This window comes from Arachis stenosperma, chromosome 4 (assembly GCF_014773155.1).
Source record: "Arachis stenosperma cultivar V10309 chromosome 4, arast.V10309.gnm1.PFL2, whole genome shotgun sequence".
Lineage (NCBI taxonomy): Eukaryota > Viridiplantae > Streptophyta > Magnoliopsida > Fabales > Fabaceae > Arachis > Arachis stenosperma.
The window spans coordinates 9,118,344-9,135,046 of NC_080380.1; the positions used below are offsets into that span (position 1 = coordinate 9,118,344).

A 16,703-nucleotide genomic window follows, 5' to 3' on the forward strand; every position below is an offset into this window, starting at 1 on the left:
GCATATATATATATATATATTTCCATTTTCGTCTTTTTAACTGTGTAGATATTTTTGATATATGAAAAGTGCAAAGGGTTGAACAGTAAAACCATACAACTATACTACCAAAAACACTATGTTGTACTTTAACCCGTCTAATTTGAAAGTTCACAAGATAACTTTCTATCAAAATGTAATTTGGACCACAATCAAAATGAAAAACTAAAAAAGCATCTTAAGGAAGCATCATATTTACAAATTGTTTTCTTTGGTAGAATTAGCAGCATTGAAGCCTGTACATGAAATGTTAAACCCAACAGAAGCCTTCATTCATCTGCACCACGGAGATTATACCATTCTTTCAGACGCTTGGCAGTTCCATCAGATACAACGCTGTCAAGTAATTTATACTTTTTGTAATGCATTTCAAGTGTTTCTCCCTGTTGCTCGGCAAGGTTTTCTTCAAGAAGTAGTTGCAGCTAAAAGAAAAGAACACAAAATGCATATAAAATCACAATAGAATAACCTAAATACCACAAAATCTCATACTGATTATGAATTAACAAGCCACATATTTTGAACATCATTATGACATCACAAAAAAGGGGCAGCATTTTCATAGAGCAAGTGGTCTTCGCATACAAAAACCATTTCATAGTGTAGACACACAATTCCCATAAATCCATTGCATATAATAGAAAGGTATGAACGGTAAATAGAAGGGATCAACAGAAAATAAAAGCCAAGAACAAGGGGGATAATAATGCTTGTGATGCAGTTGAGAAAAGAATAAAAACATGTGAACTTACTTTTTGTGCATATGCATGTTCTGCAGCATGTTGGCGCGTAAGATGCTTCAATTCCTTTGCCACCTCAAAATCCGGGTCATTTGGATCCAACCAGCGAATCCTTATCCTTCTTTCAGGATTTTGAGGCCGATCATCAAACATTTCTGCCTCAGCAAGACGAGCCCTTACCGGCCGTGGCATCCCACAAATCATGAACGGGTACTGCCCTATCATGGTGATAACCTCCTTGACCTTCTTGGAGGAATCCAACTCTACTAATGCACACTGCGGCAGATTTCTTGGTCCAAGGTAGTTGGGAATGAACTTGACACTTTTTACTGCTGCAAACTGCTCAATAGCACTTCTCAAGACAGATTCAGAGACTTGGGGTGAGAGGTTGTCAAGGAACACTGTTCTAGTCACTTTCTCCTGAAATGAAGCATACTTCTCTGCTGCTGATGCCATCTGTTGATGTGAATGGCAACAGAATTTAAAAGTTGATAGTTAAATTTCTGAGTCCTTACCATTAAACAAATGATAAATCTATACATAATGTATTTGATCAAATTGAAACTTTAGCACTAAAAAATTCAAGTACTAGATATAACTGAAACTTGAGCGTAGAAAGGGAAAAATATAGGAGATCACATCAAAGTAGAAATGGGAAAATTAATCTATCAGGATAGATATTTACACATTTGCAGAATATGGAGTGAATAAAAGACAACAGCATTTCTTGATATTAATTTTCTAAAAATACTAAGCAAATTCTAGTTTTGCTATGTAAGTTGAAATCATCAGAAAATCAGCAGCATCAACGATTGTCAATGAGAACTTGTCCAAATTATGGAGAACACTACCATGCTCTTCAGAGAAACAAAAGTTAACCATGAAAAACAAAGGAATTAACCGGTTACATAAACGATAGAAAAAGATTGTCAATGACAAATTGTTCAAATTACGGAATAATAATAACATAGCACCCAACGAAGACCTATCAATGCAGAAAGTCTGAAACATTTATCATCACAATCGCTTCAAGGAGGACTTTGCACATAACACTACCTACACATTTAGCAACCGATCTGTGCGATGCTAAAAAAACCTTCGATTCTCTTTAATTACATAAATCTTGAAGTTCAAGTGGAAACATTATTACTCAAACAACCATGCAAGAGATGAAGATTCGATATCATGGTCCAAAAGTACAAACTATGGCTGGAAAACCCTAAATTCAAGTAGACCGAGAATTGGGAAGGACAGCGGCGGTTCAAACTTCAACGCACAAACACATAACGAAACAAAGATGAAGAGATTGGAAGACTAGTAAAAGAGGTAGCTACCTGAGATGAAAATGCTTCAATTACGGTTCTTCTTGTGTTCTTCTCCGTGATGCACGAGAGACTCAGTCTCTTCTTCTTCCCTGCGTTCGTTCAAAACTGCGTTTTGAATTGTGAATTTGGACTGTTGGCAAAGTATTTGATGGAGTTGTCCACAATAGCTCCATTTGATGGAGCTGCCCAAAATATTTAAAGAATTGCCCCAATTTATTTTACTGTATTTACAATGAGTAGCAATAATATTTTTGGGAACCACAGATTGCCTTGGAACCAGACTGTCGCCATTGCCTTTGCCAACTTCTTCAACCACCCTCCTCTATTGCCAACACCCTGCATTTCTTGAACCTCAGTGGTAAAGATTCTCAATGGTCCTTTTTTTTTTTATCGGTTTTCTACTAGACGGTTTTATAACTCAACCAAACCGAATAAATAATCGGTTTTTAATTAATCTAATTGAACCGGTCAATCTGATTCGATTTTTTAAAACAATGCTCCATAGCAGAGGAGCTTCTCTTTCAGACTGTTGTCACATAATGTGAACCGTCTTCTTTTGTGGTTAAAAATTAATTTTAAAAAAAATTGTTGCTTATTAATAAATACAACAAAATAAATTGAGACAATTTTATAATTATTTTTTGCAGTTCCATCATGACCAACTCCATCAAATATTTTTCCTGGACTGTTAAGTGCATTGTAAAATTCTCTATTTTTTTAATTTTACCAACTATTTTGTTCTATTTTCTTTTCTTAAAAAAACTCGATCATAATTTGATTTATTAATTTAAATATTTAAACCACTTAAACCTGTAACATTTTGTTGCTGGGAAAATAATTTTTAAGGACTGAAATTACTTTGAGTCATGAGTCCTAAAATAGTAAAATGTGTAATTAACTAATTATCAATTCAGGCCTTCTTTTTGTAGCATATTAATCCCCCCCCCCCCCCCCTTTCTGTCTCTCTCTCTTTCAACAGTTTTGTTATACTTTTTTGTTTGTTTTCGTTGGCTATTTGCTTTTTGAAATTTCATAACCAGTCCCTCTGAATTCTTTATATTACAACATAGGCCTCATATTGAAGAAGAAAGAAACAAGGTGCAGGAGAACAGAGAACGAAGCACCTCAATTTGCTTCACAGCACAACACAACACTTCACTGTTCTTTCTGATTACTCTCTTCAATGCGATCTTCGCTGTGTGGAATGGTCGAGTGCGAGCCTTAACAAACCCCTTCGATTTACCATCGCGATTTTCGAGATCTGCCACCAATGGACAAGTCCAGCGCCTTGGAGTACATCAACCAGATGTTCCCAAACGGTACTTTTTTTTTCCGTTTTTCTTTTTTCAATCAGAGATTTGTAATGGTTTGTGATGATGAGTAGCGTGTGTTTGTTACTATTTGATGTAATATATATGTTTTAATTTTGGCGAGATTTGAAATAATGTTGTTGTTGATGATGATGTTGTGCAGAGGCATCTCTGTCTGGTGTGGAGCCGCTGATGCAGAAGATTCAGAGCGAGATTCGCACTGTTGATGCCGGAATTCTAGCTGCTGTTCGCCAACAGGTCTTGATCTTTTTCCTTTCATCTTCAATTTTGCATCCAATATACAAAAGCAAATTATATTTCTAAGTAATGCAGTATTGATTGTTCATTGTTGCTCTGCATTATACTTGATCCTTAGAAAACTCTGCCACTGCCGAGTTCTAGTTAATGTTAGCTTTCAGGTTAGATATTCAAGTGGTTATGCTGTTTTCCCCTTAAGTTAGATCTCATTTTTCGAGTTATTGCGAATAGAAAAAGACTAGCACGGGTAGAGTGTGGTTGAAGATCAGGCTGACTTGACTCAAACTAGACTAAGTTATTTAATAAACTTTGGATATCGGTTGTGAAGATACAAAACATAAAAGGAATAAAAAGAAAACTTGATGTGATACTGATATTAATAAAGAAACCATGAATCAAGTTTGAGTCCTGTGGATAAAAAGTGAGCCCAAGTTGCCACTTCTTAGGAACTTCTTTAAGGTGGAGTGGCCTTCTTGATCCGTTACTATCTTACTAAATGTGATTCTCTAAGATCACTAAGGTGTTGATACATCAGAAATGTGATTGCATATTCCCATACAGGATTTTTAACATTTTTTTATTGAACATAATTTGTTTCCATAATTTCTGGCTTTTCATGCCCTGGCTTCTATAATTTCAGAGTAATTCAGGAACTAAGGCAAAAGAAGATCTTGCTGCTGCTACACGTGCTGTGGAGGTTTGCATCCGCTCTATTGTGTTTCTATTAGTTCTTTGTTCAATTGCTTAGATTAGTTCTTTTTAAATATTTATGTTGTATTGCATGTAATTTATTAGCTCCATCCATTCTTGTCTGGTTGGTATTTTAATACTATTTTTCTTTTTTTAATTATGCAGGAACTTATGTATAAGATCCGAGAAATAAAAACAAAAGCTGTACAGAGTGAAACGATGGTTCAAGAAATATGTCGTGACATTAAGAAATTAGATTTTGCAAAGAAGCATATAACTACAACAATTACTGCACTTCATCGTCTTACAATGCTTGGTAGGTCTTGGTAGCCCTTTTACTCTTGTAAAATCTGTTTTAATAGTTCCTAAGCTTGCTACTATATTATTTTGCCGTAGCACACAAACATAGTACATGTCCCTAAAGTTCATAGTAACAAACACATACGTGGTTATTGTCACAGATTGCAATGTCCTTGTATTTCTATATTTGTAGCATGAACACTAAGTAAACCACTAGACCATTCTTTGGATGAAAACCTCTAGACAAATTGGGTGGAAATTTAGCATACACATGGAAACTGGGTACAATATTTAATAGGTTTATTGCACTAACTAGATAGTTTCTTTAGATGCATAGATGTTATCTAATCTTTTACTTTAACAAGCTTACCTATTATATGGCAGTCTCTGCTGTTGAACAGCTTCAAGTCATGGCTTCAAAACGTCAATATAAGGAAGCTGCTGCGCAGCTGGAGGTATCTGATCTATGCCTGTGGCATCTTTTCGGATAACTGTTGCAGTGTTGCTTTTCAAGTATTTGCTTACTACATTGGATTGGTGTCATTATGGTGCTTCTGTCTTGTTTTCTTTGCTGGGGGGTGGGATGGTTGTGAAACCAATGCATTGTGTTTCTTGATGTCCATGTTCCTATTGCACAATTAGGTAGTGATTTTATTATTATTGTGTCATTTTATGACGTATTTATAATCTGGGAGTTGGAGATTATGGGTTGAAAATAAGTTATTTAGGAATACAGTTGGAAACTGAGGTTTTGTGATTGCTGAATAAACTATTGTATATACTTTGGGATTGTGCTTCAACTATATTTTTTACTTTGTAAATTAAAAATGTTTAATGAATTTCTTAATTTTCATCTATCTCATGCAGAAAGAAATGCATTTTTTTTTTAATGGACTAATTTATTAATTTTTACATTTGTTTTTTGTTTTTATCTGCTCAGGCAGTGAACCAGTTATGCAGTCACTTTGAGGCTTATAGGGATATTCCAAAGATCATAGAACTAAGGGAGAAGTTTAAGAATATCAAGCAAATACTCAAGTCACATGTGTTTTCTGATTTTTCTAGGTATTTGTTACTCCCTTTTCGCTATTTTTGGAAATATCTACAGGTGTTTTAATATGAAAAAAAAAAAGAGGATATACTATGTTTTTGAATGCTAATATTTTTTTATTTATTTTTCCTCATAGTTTGTTTGTTTAAATTCATTAGACATGGTTTGTTTAAAAAAAATCTTGTGTGTTAACTGGGTTTCTCAATTCCTTGTATTTGTCTCAGCTTAGGTACTGGAAAGGAGACAGAAGAAACTAATTTGCTCCAGCAGTTGTCTGATGCTTGCTTGGTTGTTGATGCATTAGAACCTTCTGTTAGGGAAGAGTTGGTAAATAATTTCTGCAATAGGGAGCTTACTTCATATGAACAAATTTTTGAAGGAGCTGGTATTTTTATGTCTCTGTAATGTGAATCTTATGTGTTTATTTATACAACAAGCTCTTATCAAATGTGCTTATGTTTGACCTTTTAAATATTTGTACTTCTTTCAGAGCTCGCAAAATTGGATAAAACTGAACGAAGATATGCTTGGATTAAGCGCCGAATGAGGTCAAATGAAGAGATTTGGAAAATTTTTCCATCTTCATGGCATGTTTTATATCGTCTATGTATCCTATTTTGTAAGAAGACAAGGTATGTTATTTCTTGCTTACAACATTTCTTAAAATATCGTATATGGCAATATATGTTATATGCTTTCTCCAGCAAAAGAGAGCATGCCTGTAGTGAAGCATTATTCTAGTTTTGTTATGAAGTGACATTATAATTTATTGAATATGGGTAATTTTATTGTTTCAGGCTTCAGCATAGAAACATTTTCTGACTTTTATAATCAAATTTAATCATATACCATGATTTTGATGCAGAATACCCCCCCCCCCCCCCAAACAAAAAAAACAAAAAAAAACAAAAAAAACCAAAAAAAAAGTTATTAGGCGTTTTTCTGAATAATGTGTTGATATGAACTGAACTCAGTCCAGGAATATTATGTATGGACTCATGATTATGATACTTTTTTCTACAGGAAACAACTTGAGGATATTCTTTCTAATCTAAAGGAAAAGCCAGATGTGGGGACCCTGTTGTTGGTAAGCCATGGTTTTGACCAATCATTAAACGATGAAATATTGACTTGCTGTTACAATAATTGCTTCAACGGTGTGATGCTATACAACTACACTTTCTTGCCACTGTTTTTTAGCCAGAGCTTTTATTTACAAAATAGTTGATGGCTGGCTTTGTAATAATTCATTTATGGTGGTAACGATGAATAAATTGTTGATGTAATGTATTTATGATGTGAATTTATGACTCTTATGTGTTAATTCAGTGTTTCACTTGTTGATTTTTGCAGGCTTTACAGCGAACTTTAGAGTTTGAAGATGAATTGGCTGAGAAATTTGGAGGAGGCACTCAAAACAGGGAGGTTGGGAATGAGATTGAGGAAATAGGTAGGGGAGCAAATTCTGGAAGTAATGCTTCAGATATCCGGAGGAAATATGAGAAAAAGCTTGCTGCTCATCAAGGAAGTAACAATGGGGTATGTATTATGAATTGGTGAAGTTTACATTACCTCTCCCTAAGGAATCATTGAAATTATAGTTGTCTATGACCATTTTGTTTGGTTGTTATGAATAGGAAAACAATGGAAGTAAAGATTTGGCAGTACCTGGAGCTGGGGTATGGATCTATGTGACTATTATCTATTTAATGTAATGGTTTTGTTGGTTAAGTGTTACATACATAGATGTTGTACTTCCTATTCACTGTTATCCAAAATCTCTCTATCTTATTAGTCTAAGATTAATTCATGGTATTAGAGAAGAAAATACGACGATGTGCTACATTCTGATTACATCATTTAAAATTTTCAAATCTCCTAGTCAAGGTTATCTCTTTTATTTTATCTGTGCAATTGAAGCACTGAAATTGTATTGAACTAATGTAATTTTTTTATTTGATAAAATGCTTTTGTCTGATCATATATGCTTGGGCTTAGCTGGACTCTTATGTTGTCTCTCAGTTATTTAATATTTTATTAAATATTTTCAAATTATCAAAGGGTAAAAGAAGGGAGTGAAGAAAATTGAATGTCCTAGTTGAAAAATAAGTCAAATGAATTTGATGTAGAGTGCTTCCTAGTCTTTGTTGTAATAGTGGCTGTCCTCATTTTATTCTTAATGATCTATTTCATTAAGATGGGCCTGATAAACATTTTGTTGTTTTGGCAGTTCAATTTTCGTGGAATTATTTCATCTTGCTTTGAACCTCACTTAAGAGTATATGTAGAATTGGAAGAGAAAACACTAATGGAAAATTTAGAGAAACTCGTTCAGGTAATTTGGGTCTTGCTTTTGATGTATGTACTCATTGATTTACTTATCACTGTCCCTTGATTAAACGTGTCATCCAATATAGGAGGAGACATGGGATATTGAGGAGGGAGGTCAGAATAGCGTTTTATCCAGCAGCATGCAGGTGATAGGTCATTTCATTTCTTAGAGCCTTTAGGAATTCTGTTTGGTAGCTTTTGGTTAATGTTGCCAATAATAGATATGGTTAGATATATAGATCCCCCCTGGCACGGATGAATGATGGAGCCCCCTTCTGCTTTTCTGATGGCCAGTTTGTTATTATGCTTTGAGCTAACTTGGTTGTTTTGTTGTGTAGTTGTTTCTCATAATCAAGAGGAGTTTGAAGAGATGCAGTGCTTTAACAAAGAACCAGACACTATTTAATTTGTTCAAGGTAACTCCTGAGTTATAGCTAATATTTCTCCATTTCAAAAATGACAAAACATGTGCCCAGAGCTGTTGAATAATTGTTATAAAGTTCAACACATGGGACTAGTAGGGACACTCTATTAAGAGAAAAAACTTAACTTTGAGACCTGCCTAATGGTGGTTATGTAATGTAGCCAATGTAGTTGGCTGCGGCTGAAGAGTTAAAAACGGACATGTGATCTGCACTCTTATTGTCTGACTAACTGTTGGGTATTAAGGAATTCAAAAGAATGCTGTTTGAATTTCTCTGTGGAAATGGAGTTGGTTTTTAGTTGCAACTTGCAACACATACTGTAATTTAGAGGTCTAGCTTTATGATGTATATGATTTTATTTCAATTCACTCTTAGGTTTTCCAAAGAATTCTTAAAGCATATGCTACAAAGCTCTTTGTAAGACTCCCAAAGGGTGGTACTGGAATTGTTGCTGCTGCCACAGGCATGGATGGACAGATAAAGGTATCTTGTAAAGAATTCACTTTTTGTGATTTGTCAGAAGTTAAAGCTACATATTAACTTACTATTTTATCAAACAGCTTTCTTTATTTGAAATTTTTTTATGAACTCTTGGGAACTGTTGTACAGACATCTGATAGGGATGAAAGGGTGATTTGTTACATTGTTAATTCAGCCGAATATTGCCATAAAACGGTCAGTAAATTTCTTTATCATGCTTAATTTAGTTCAAGACGAGTAAATGCCAGTCTTACTTAGCCTTGCATATGGCAGGCCGGTGAACTGGCTGAGAGCGTTTCCAAGATAATAGATCATCAGTATGCAGATGGGGTAGATATGTCAGAAGTGCAGGTACTAATATCTTCTCATTAAAATGATGCTTTTCTCTGCAAATGTCATTCTAAGAGAATTGTGCAATCATGCAGGATGATTTTTCAGCTGTTATAACAAAATCATTGGTGACCTTGGTGCATGGCCTGGAAACCAAGTTTGACATTGAAATGGCTGCAATGACACGTGTACCATGGGGTACTCTTGAGAGTGTTGGTGATCAGTCAGAGTAAGCTGAATTCCAAAGGAGCAAACAATTAGTAATCCTTGTTCCTGATAAAATTATCAATTTAATCTTACTATTTTTCTTACAGATATGTTAATGCCATAAATCTGATTCTTACCACTAGCATTCCTACTCTTGGAAGTCTTCTTTCTCCTGTCTACTTTCAGTTCTTTTTGGACAAGGTAATACCAATTTGATGCATTGAGTTAAGATTTTTTATGTCAACCTTGGTGTTAAGGACATTTTCTTTTCTGGCATGCTGGTTGTAATTAATAATAAATAAAATATTCCTTGATTGCTTTTCTGTTTTAAATAGCTTTTTTCTTGCAGATATTCTAAAGGACTAAATTAGATGGTAAATACTCAATGTTGCTTAATAATGCAAGTTGAATATTTACATTTATTTCCCATTTATTATCCGCAGCTTGCATCATCTCTTGGTCCGCGCTTCTATTCTAACATTTTCAAATGCAAGCAAATATCAGAAACGGGTGCTCAACAGGTACTGGCCGCTTTCTTTAATTGGTTTTTATTTCCTTTTGGTTACATCAAGAGTAAAGCTAAAGCATATTTTGATAGGTTTGTAAATGTAAGATGGCTTTTTTTCTCAACAGTTTTGAACATTTTTTATCTGGAGTACAGGATACAATAAAGGAGTTTGAAACTTTTTATTTTTTCTGTGGAGCACTTGAAACCTTATGAGAACGAGCTAACAAAGTGATACTTTTGCAGATGCTACTGGATACACAAGCTGTTAAGACAATCCTTCTTGAAATTCCTTCCCTTGGTAGACAGGTGATCTAACTTCTGCAAATACTTTTTAGTCATCTTTCCTTCCCTTGGAGCTTAAATCTAGGGAATCTGACCTCCACATTTCAAGAGTTGGTGAATTTACTATGCTGTTGTTCCTTTTACCAGTAGCATTTAATTTTTTTTTTTTCAGCTATAGTTTTTATATAGAAAATATTGATAATGAAATTTTCAAGTGAAAACTTTCACCAACTTTCACCCTTAGACATAATTAAAAATTGTTATTTTATTTTTTGAACTAAGATGAATAAAAAATTAAGAGCTGAGACTTTATATTTTGCATTTTACAATTTACATGTCTGAACCAACTGACTTTATCATCTTGCATGCTATAGGGCAAAAGAATCCTTATGAAATTTCATGTCATATAATTGTCAATTTCTTGTGTGCTTGCCAATGTTTCTCTCATTACACTTGTTGATTGTTTATTCTCTGCAACAGACTTCAGGTGCTGCTGGCTATTCCAAGTTTGTAAGCCGCGAGATGAGCAAAGCTGAGGCACTTTTGAAGGTTTGTTGTTATTGGTGGAAAAAAAACACTAATATAATTGAAGTTTATTTAGTTCTTTCTAACGGGTTTGTGCGAATGGAATGTTTAGGTTATACTGTCTCCAGTTGATTCCGTGGCAGATACATACCGAGCATTACTACCTGAGGGTACACCAATGGAATTTCAGCGAATACTGGACCTTAAGGTTTTGCTAATTCCTATCAGTTCTTCGTTCAATTCCTCTAGTTCTGATTACTACCTCAAAAACTGGAGACTGGCTGTCTCATCATATAAATGCATAAAATGAACTTGTATAATTCTAAGTTCATGATAATTAAAATTATCATAAGTTCATGACTAATTTGACTTTAACTTATTCTAGCTGAATAATCATAAGTGAATGAGATGCCCTGTTAAGTGGGTAATTGTCCCAAGCTTGAGGAGAATAACAAGGAAGCATAGTCTTAATTTATGTGTAGACTAAAAAAAAAAAGTGGTTCAAGATTCACTATTTGTAAAGAAGATTACATCGTTAGTAAACTAAGACCTAAAAGGAAGTAGTCTATTATTGATGACATAAAACTTGCATATAGACAATGCTCAAGTCAAGTGTTGGATCTTATCAAGATACGGACTAGGTTTCCAAAAACGTGGACAGTGATGAGGAGCATGTAATGCATGGTTGAAAATTCTAATGGAATATGTATGAAACATTAAATTTGAATAATTACCATAATCGTCCAACTCTGTTATTTTTTAGGAATGGTTCATGGATTGATTATTTATGGTTTTTCAGATGCAACTGATTGAATGTCAATTCTTTAATCACTTATATCTGTTTCACATTCCAGGGTCTTAAAAAAGCGGATCAACAAAGTATTCTTGATGACTTCAATAAACATGGCCCTGGAATTAAGCAAACACAGATTACACCTACAGTTGTCCCAGCTTCCCCAGTGGCTCCGGTGGTGCCTAATCCTTCTGCTGCTGGACTCATGGCATCTCGGGAGGATGTACTAACTAGGGCTGCTGCACTTGGACGAGGAGCAGCCACCACAGGGTTCAAGCGATTCCTGGCTCTAACTGAAGCCGCCAAAGACAGGAAGGATGGGCCTTTCCGGAAGCTTTTTAATCCATAACGAAGCACATTGAACAAAAGTTTTTGTCAAAAGCTTTTGGTATTTCGTTGTTCTAGGAAAAAATGTGTATCTTTTTGTTGTAGGTTTATTTTACTCTGATTCTTTTTGTAATTTTATGATCATGTTTATCTTTATTTCACTTTATCAACTGGAGTAGTTTATTAAAATCATGTCTAAGAATATTTATTCCAGATATGATCATATACCACAAACATATTCAAAATAGGAGATATAATAATAAAATCATGTTATTAATATGAACTAACATCCTTAATATAATATAATTTTTTATATAATTAAACAATTTGATGTGAGAAATTATGAAATTAATGTTTGGATGGCTAAATTGTAGATGAATGTTATCCTTTCTATTATAACAAAATAAGTTTATATTGACATGATATATTTATAGAAAATAAAGTTATCAGTTTATTGTAGCACCATTTTAGTCTATTTTTTAATATAGTTTTCATAAAATGAAGTTTGTTCAATAAACAAAAGATGCAATATTAGAATTCAATTTTTTTATATAAACTAACATTTTTATATTATAACTTTTTCTATAATTGGTGACTTACAAGTCTCGCTCTCAAAGAAAATTGTCGCCTTCTGAAGTACGTTTCTGTAATTCTGTTTCTGCTCAGTAATCTTTGCAATCATGGCAGGTGCAATTGTAAGTCAAGCTTTAGTGTCTAGTTTTATTCAAGTTGTTTTTGACAACGTTGTTTCACCTGAGTTTGTGAATTTTCATTCGGGGAAAGAAGCTTCACAAGAAGCTAATCAAAAGGTTGGAGACCAATCTGTATGCAGTTCAAGCTGTTTTTAATGATGCTGAGCAGCGAGAAATCAATGATCCTGCTGTGAAGAAGTGGCTCGATGATCTCAAAGATGCTGTCTATGATGTTGATGACTTGTTAGATCGTGTTTCAACCGAAGCAGGAACGGCTCAAAAGGAGGTTAGTACCTTGTTCTCTCGCTTTCAATTTTTTGAGAGTCCGAGGTTGTTACAAAACTGGAAGACATAACTGAGAGACTAGAATATGTTGGAAAAAACAAAGACATTATTGGTCTAAAAGAGAATGCTAGGGAGAGCTTGTTGTGGAGAACACCATCAACATCCCTGTTAGAAAGATCCACTATATATGGTAGAGATCAAGACAAAGAAGCCATAATGGAATTGTTATTTGATGATACAACAGATGCTAAAATATCTGTGATTCCAATTGTTGGCATGGGTGGGTTTGGAAAAACCACTTTAGCTCAATTGGTGTATAATGATGAGTCTTTGGAGCAAATATTTGATCTTAAGTTGTGGATTTATGTTTCTGAAAATTTTGATATTCAGAAGATCACCAAGACTATGATAGAGGCAGTTACTTCAAGTAGCTGTGATATGAAGGATTTGGGTTTTCTTCAACTCGAATTGAAGGAAAAGCTGATAGGGAAGAAGTACTTAGTTGTTTTGGACGATGTTTGGAATGAGAACTATGGTGTTTGGAATGATTTTCAGAAGCCTCTTCAACACAGGGCCAAAGGGAAGTAAAATTCTTGCAACAACTCGTAGCGAGAAGGTTGCTTCCGTTGTCCAAACATGTCCAGCTTATCATCTAAGTCAATTAGATGATGAAGATTCAATTGCTGGTTGGTGATTGCTAACCACTCATATCTTCCATTAGAATTAGGAGAAGATTCAAGTAAGAAGAAGATTGGTAGACAAATCGCTGAAAAGTGTAAGGGGTTACCATTAGCAGCGCTAATGATCGTGTTTGGATCTCTCTTGTACAAACACTGAAACTGTACTTTTGTGATAATCTGCATAGGCTTCCAAGCAGCATGCAAAATCTTGTGAATTTGCGCCATCATGACATTGGGGAAAGTTCTTTGCTGGAGTTGCCAAAGGGAATGAGCAAACTACAAAATCTGCAACACTTGACTGACTTCATTGTTGAAGAGAACATGATTGCAGAACTTGGAGGACTTGCAAATATCCATGGCCCCTTTGGGATTTGCAAATTAGAGAATGTCCGGAATAGCAGCGAGCCATCAGAGGCAAGAATGATGGAGAAGAAGCACATTAGTACTTTGTTTTATGTATGGTCTCGAATTCCAGCATGAAAGAGACATATTTGACAAGTTACAACCTCACAATGAGGTGAAAGAGCTATTGATATATAGCTACAGAGGTACAACATTTCCAAATTGGCTAGGCCACTCTTCCTACCACAATATGAGTAGCATTGTTCTTGACTCCCGCAGAAACTGCTGCATACTTCCTTCACTTGGACAACTTCCTAATCTCAAGTCCTTGATCATTGTGAATTTCGATTCTCCGCGGACCATTGGTGCTGAGTTCTACAGGAATGATAGTTTTTTCAGGACAGCACCACCTTTTCCATCCTTGGAACATCTTGAATTCTGTTACATGCCTTGCTGGGAGGAGTGGGATTCATTTGAGCCTAGTGCTTTTCCTCAACTTAAACATCTTGCACTGCCTTATTGTCCAATATTATCAAAACGGTTGCCTGATCACCTTCCTGTGTTGGAAACACTAAGCATTATAGGATGCCAGAAGCTTGTTTCTTCTTTCCCAAGGGCTCCTGCTATTCACATAGTGATATCCGAAAGCGATAATGTAGATTGCCACTTTCACTGAATTCTCTTTCACTTTCAGGCAGCCAGGTTCTTGAGCATCTCAGGTTGTTGGTCTGCTGTATCATTTCCGGGAGACTATTTACCAGCATCTCTAAAAGCCTTGTATATCAAGGATTGTAAAAGATTGGAATTCCCAAACCAACAACACCCCTACCAGTTTCTAGAGTTACTGAGAATAACCAACAGCTGTGACTCACTGACAAGCTTCCATTGGAGATGTTTCCAAGTCTCAGGTATCTTGAATGTACTCGGTGTCAAAATCTGGTGTCTCTTACAGTGTCACATGATGCTGCTCTTCAAAATCTCAAAAGCCTTACCATTGATGACTGCTGCAGTTTTGTATTCTTTGCCAGAGAAGGAATTGTTGTGGCTGGCATGAATTGTTCTCTCCCAAAACTACAGAATCTCACCATAAAGCACTGTCCGAAACTTGATTTGTTTCCTATAAGGGATCTGCTACCGAACCTGAGATCACTCAATATCACAAATTGTGTGAAACTATTAAGCTTGGTAACATCAAAGGAGTTGCATCCACAGGGCCTTACACATCTCATCATTGGTGGTGCATGTGATAGAGTCAAGTCCTTCCCAATGGAGGGCTCCTCGCTTCCGGCCTCCCTTATGAACCTCGAACTCAACGGATTGTTGAGTCTAGAGACATTGGATTGTAAAGGGCTTGCCACCCTCACTTCCCTCCAACAATTAACTATTGCAGATTGTCCCAAGCTGGAGAATCTGCATGGAGAAAAGGCTACCTGCATGCTTATCACAACTCTAATCTACTATTCCTCTTCCATGGAAAAACTGTACCGGAAGAAGGACCCAATCATTTTGGGCTGAAGTGTCTTACATCCCTGAAATTCAAATAATCTATCAAGGATTATCAAAGAGGTAATTCTTCTGCACTCTCCAAAGGCAATAATTTAACAACTAGATTGGGAAAAGTGAATCATTAACTTGTACCTTCTTCATCAAAGTTTTCAGTTTCATTTAACTTATATAGTTGATGGAAAGCATATGGAATAGCAGATTCAGGGTTATAAGTTTTTCTGCAGTAAAAATTGTGTATTACTTACACAAAAAATGACTTGCAATGAAAGCAACTAACATCCCTTTCCCTGTTGCATGCAGTTCATGAAAGTTTATATGTCCATGCCAATCAGCTGCTATTCAAGAACAATGATTTCTTGGGTAGTATTATTTTGAGGCAAAGATTATCCAAGGGAGGGATTTCATTGGAGGATATAAATATAAAATTCAAAGGCTATTTATGACCAAATAAGTTTGTGCAAGTGTTTATTGCTATATATATAGTATAAGAAGAATTTTAAATGTATTTAGAACATCAGTGTTTTAATTATTAATTTTAATTATAAAAAATAATATATATTAATTAAAATTAACTGTTAAAATTATTAAAATATTAGTGTTCTAAATATATTTAAAAAAAAAATAATATACTATTAGAAAATTTTAAGTGTTCTACAAATATTAGTATTTTAGTCATTTTAATTTTAACCTCAATTATGTATATATTTTTATAACAAAGATTAATGATTAAAATTACTGAAATACCCTTAAAGATCATGTGAAAAGAAGCATGTTTTTGTTTGCTCCTGTTTCTGAATTTACTACAAGAGCTAATTAATTTGACAAGAGAGAATTTTAGTACTCTTTCTTCACCAATTCGATGGGGTTAGTTCCTTATTTTATCATAGGAAGATATGGTAGGAAAAGAAAAATAGTCGTAAAAAATTATACAAAAGAAAGTGAATATAAATAACAATTCTTTTGAGAAACGGTGTGGCGTGGGCATGAGGGGGTTTGTATGTGGTGTCCACGTGGAGTTCAATAGGTAGGTGCTTCATTTCTCAGTTCTCCATTTGCACAGTTTCCACCAATTTAAAAAGAAAAACAACTTTTTTTTCTCTCATCATATCTTTTAATTTGATAAATCAAAAATTAATTTATTATAAATTAAAATTTTATTAAAAATTTATTATTAATTAAAAAATTATTATAAAAAATTTAAATTTTATATATTTATTTAAATAAGTTAATAAATTAATTATTAAATTAGTCTAAAATAATTAAGATAACTCTTTTTT

General features: G+C 34.5%; 3 protein-coding genes across 3 annotated transcripts; 2 read left to right on the forward strand and 1 right to left on the reverse strand.

Annotated features, from left to right (window-relative positions):
* Positions 1-100: 100 nt before the first annotated feature.
* On the reverse strand, positions 101-2,462 carry LOC130976891 (uncharacterized). The gene is made up of 3 exons (XM_057901849.1): positions 2,114-2,462; positions 792-1,235; positions 101-461 (listed from the first exon to the last, which is right to left on the reverse strand). Exons 2-3 carry the CDS (start codon positions 1,233-1,235, stop codon positions 309-311), a joined length of 597 nt encoding a protein of 198 aa, XP_057757832.1. The 5' UTR covers positions 2,114-2,462; the 3' UTR covers positions 101-308.
* Positions 2,463-3,167: 705 nt separating this feature from the next.
* LOC130974363 (vacuolar protein sorting-associated protein 53 A) lies at positions 3,168-12,166 on the forward strand. The gene is made up of 24 exons (XM_057899213.1): positions 3,168-3,423; positions 3,578-3,672; positions 4,313-4,369; positions 4,528-4,678; positions 5,047-5,117; positions 5,603-5,727; positions 5,938-6,098; positions 6,204-6,345; positions 6,737-6,800; positions 7,067-7,252; positions 7,351-7,392; positions 7,944-8,048; positions 8,131-8,190; positions 8,383-8,460; positions 8,845-8,952; positions 9,079-9,144; positions 9,223-9,300; positions 9,375-9,508; positions 9,594-9,687; positions 9,930-10,007; positions 10,238-10,300; positions 10,757-10,825; positions 10,914-11,009; positions 11,656-12,166. The coding sequence occupies exons 1-24, from the start codon at positions 3,375-3,377 to the stop codon at positions 11,941-11,943; spliced, it is 2,460 nt and encodes an 819-aa protein (XP_057755196.1). The 5' UTR covers positions 3,168-3,374; the 3' UTR covers positions 11,944-12,166.
* Positions 12,167-12,601: 435 nt separating this feature from the next.
* Positions 12,602-15,435, forward strand: LOC130974553 (putative disease resistance RPP13-like protein 1). The gene is made up of 7 exons (XM_057899425.1): positions 12,602-12,730; positions 12,783-12,899; positions 12,944-13,482; positions 13,764-13,992; positions 14,054-14,554; positions 14,615-14,711; positions 14,873-15,435. Exons 1-7 carry the CDS (start codon positions 12,602-12,604, stop codon positions 15,433-15,435), a joined length of 2,175 nt encoding a protein of 724 aa, XP_057755408.1.
* Positions 15,436-16,703: the final 1,268 nt, after the last annotated feature.

What these genes read in the sequence shown, in the direction of transcription:
- LOC130976891 (XM_057901849.1), bottom strand. Translation starts at nt 1,235, where the DNA reads ATGGCATCAGCAGCAGAGAAGTATGCTTCATTTCAGGAGAAAGTGACT. An exon ending in AACATGCATATGCACAAAAA is followed by an intron (nt 462 to 791) that starts GTAAGTTCACAT and finishes CTTTTCTTTTAG; the next exon opens with CTGCAACTACTTCTTGAAGA.
- LOC130974363 (XM_057899213.1), top strand. Translation starts at nt 3,375, where the DNA reads ATGGACAAGTCCAGCGCCTTGGAGTACATCAACCAGATGTTCCCAAAC. An exon ending in CCGAATATTGCCATAAAACG is followed by an intron (nt 9,145 to 9,222) that starts GTCAGTAAATTT and finishes TGCATATGGCAG; the next exon opens with GCCGGTGAACTGGCTGAGAG. An exon ending in TTCAGTTCTTTTTGGACAAG is followed by an intron (nt 9,688 to 9,929) that starts GTAATACCAATT and finishes TATTATCCGCAG; the next exon opens with CTTGCATCATCTCTTGGTCC.
- LOC130974553 (XM_057899425.1), top strand. Translation starts at nt 12,602, where the DNA reads ATGGCAGGTGCAATTGTAAGTCAAGCTTTAGTGTCTAGTTTTATTCAA. An exon ending in CAGGAACGGCTCAAAAGGAG is followed by an intron (nt 12,900 to 12,943) that starts GTTAGTACCTTG and finishes TGAGAGTCCGAG; the next exon opens with GTTGTTACAAAACTGGAAGA. An exon ending in AGCCTTGTATATCAAGGATT is followed by an intron (nt 14,712 to 14,872) that starts GTAAAAGATTGG and finishes TGTCTCTTACAG; the next exon opens with TGTCACATGATGCTGCTCTT.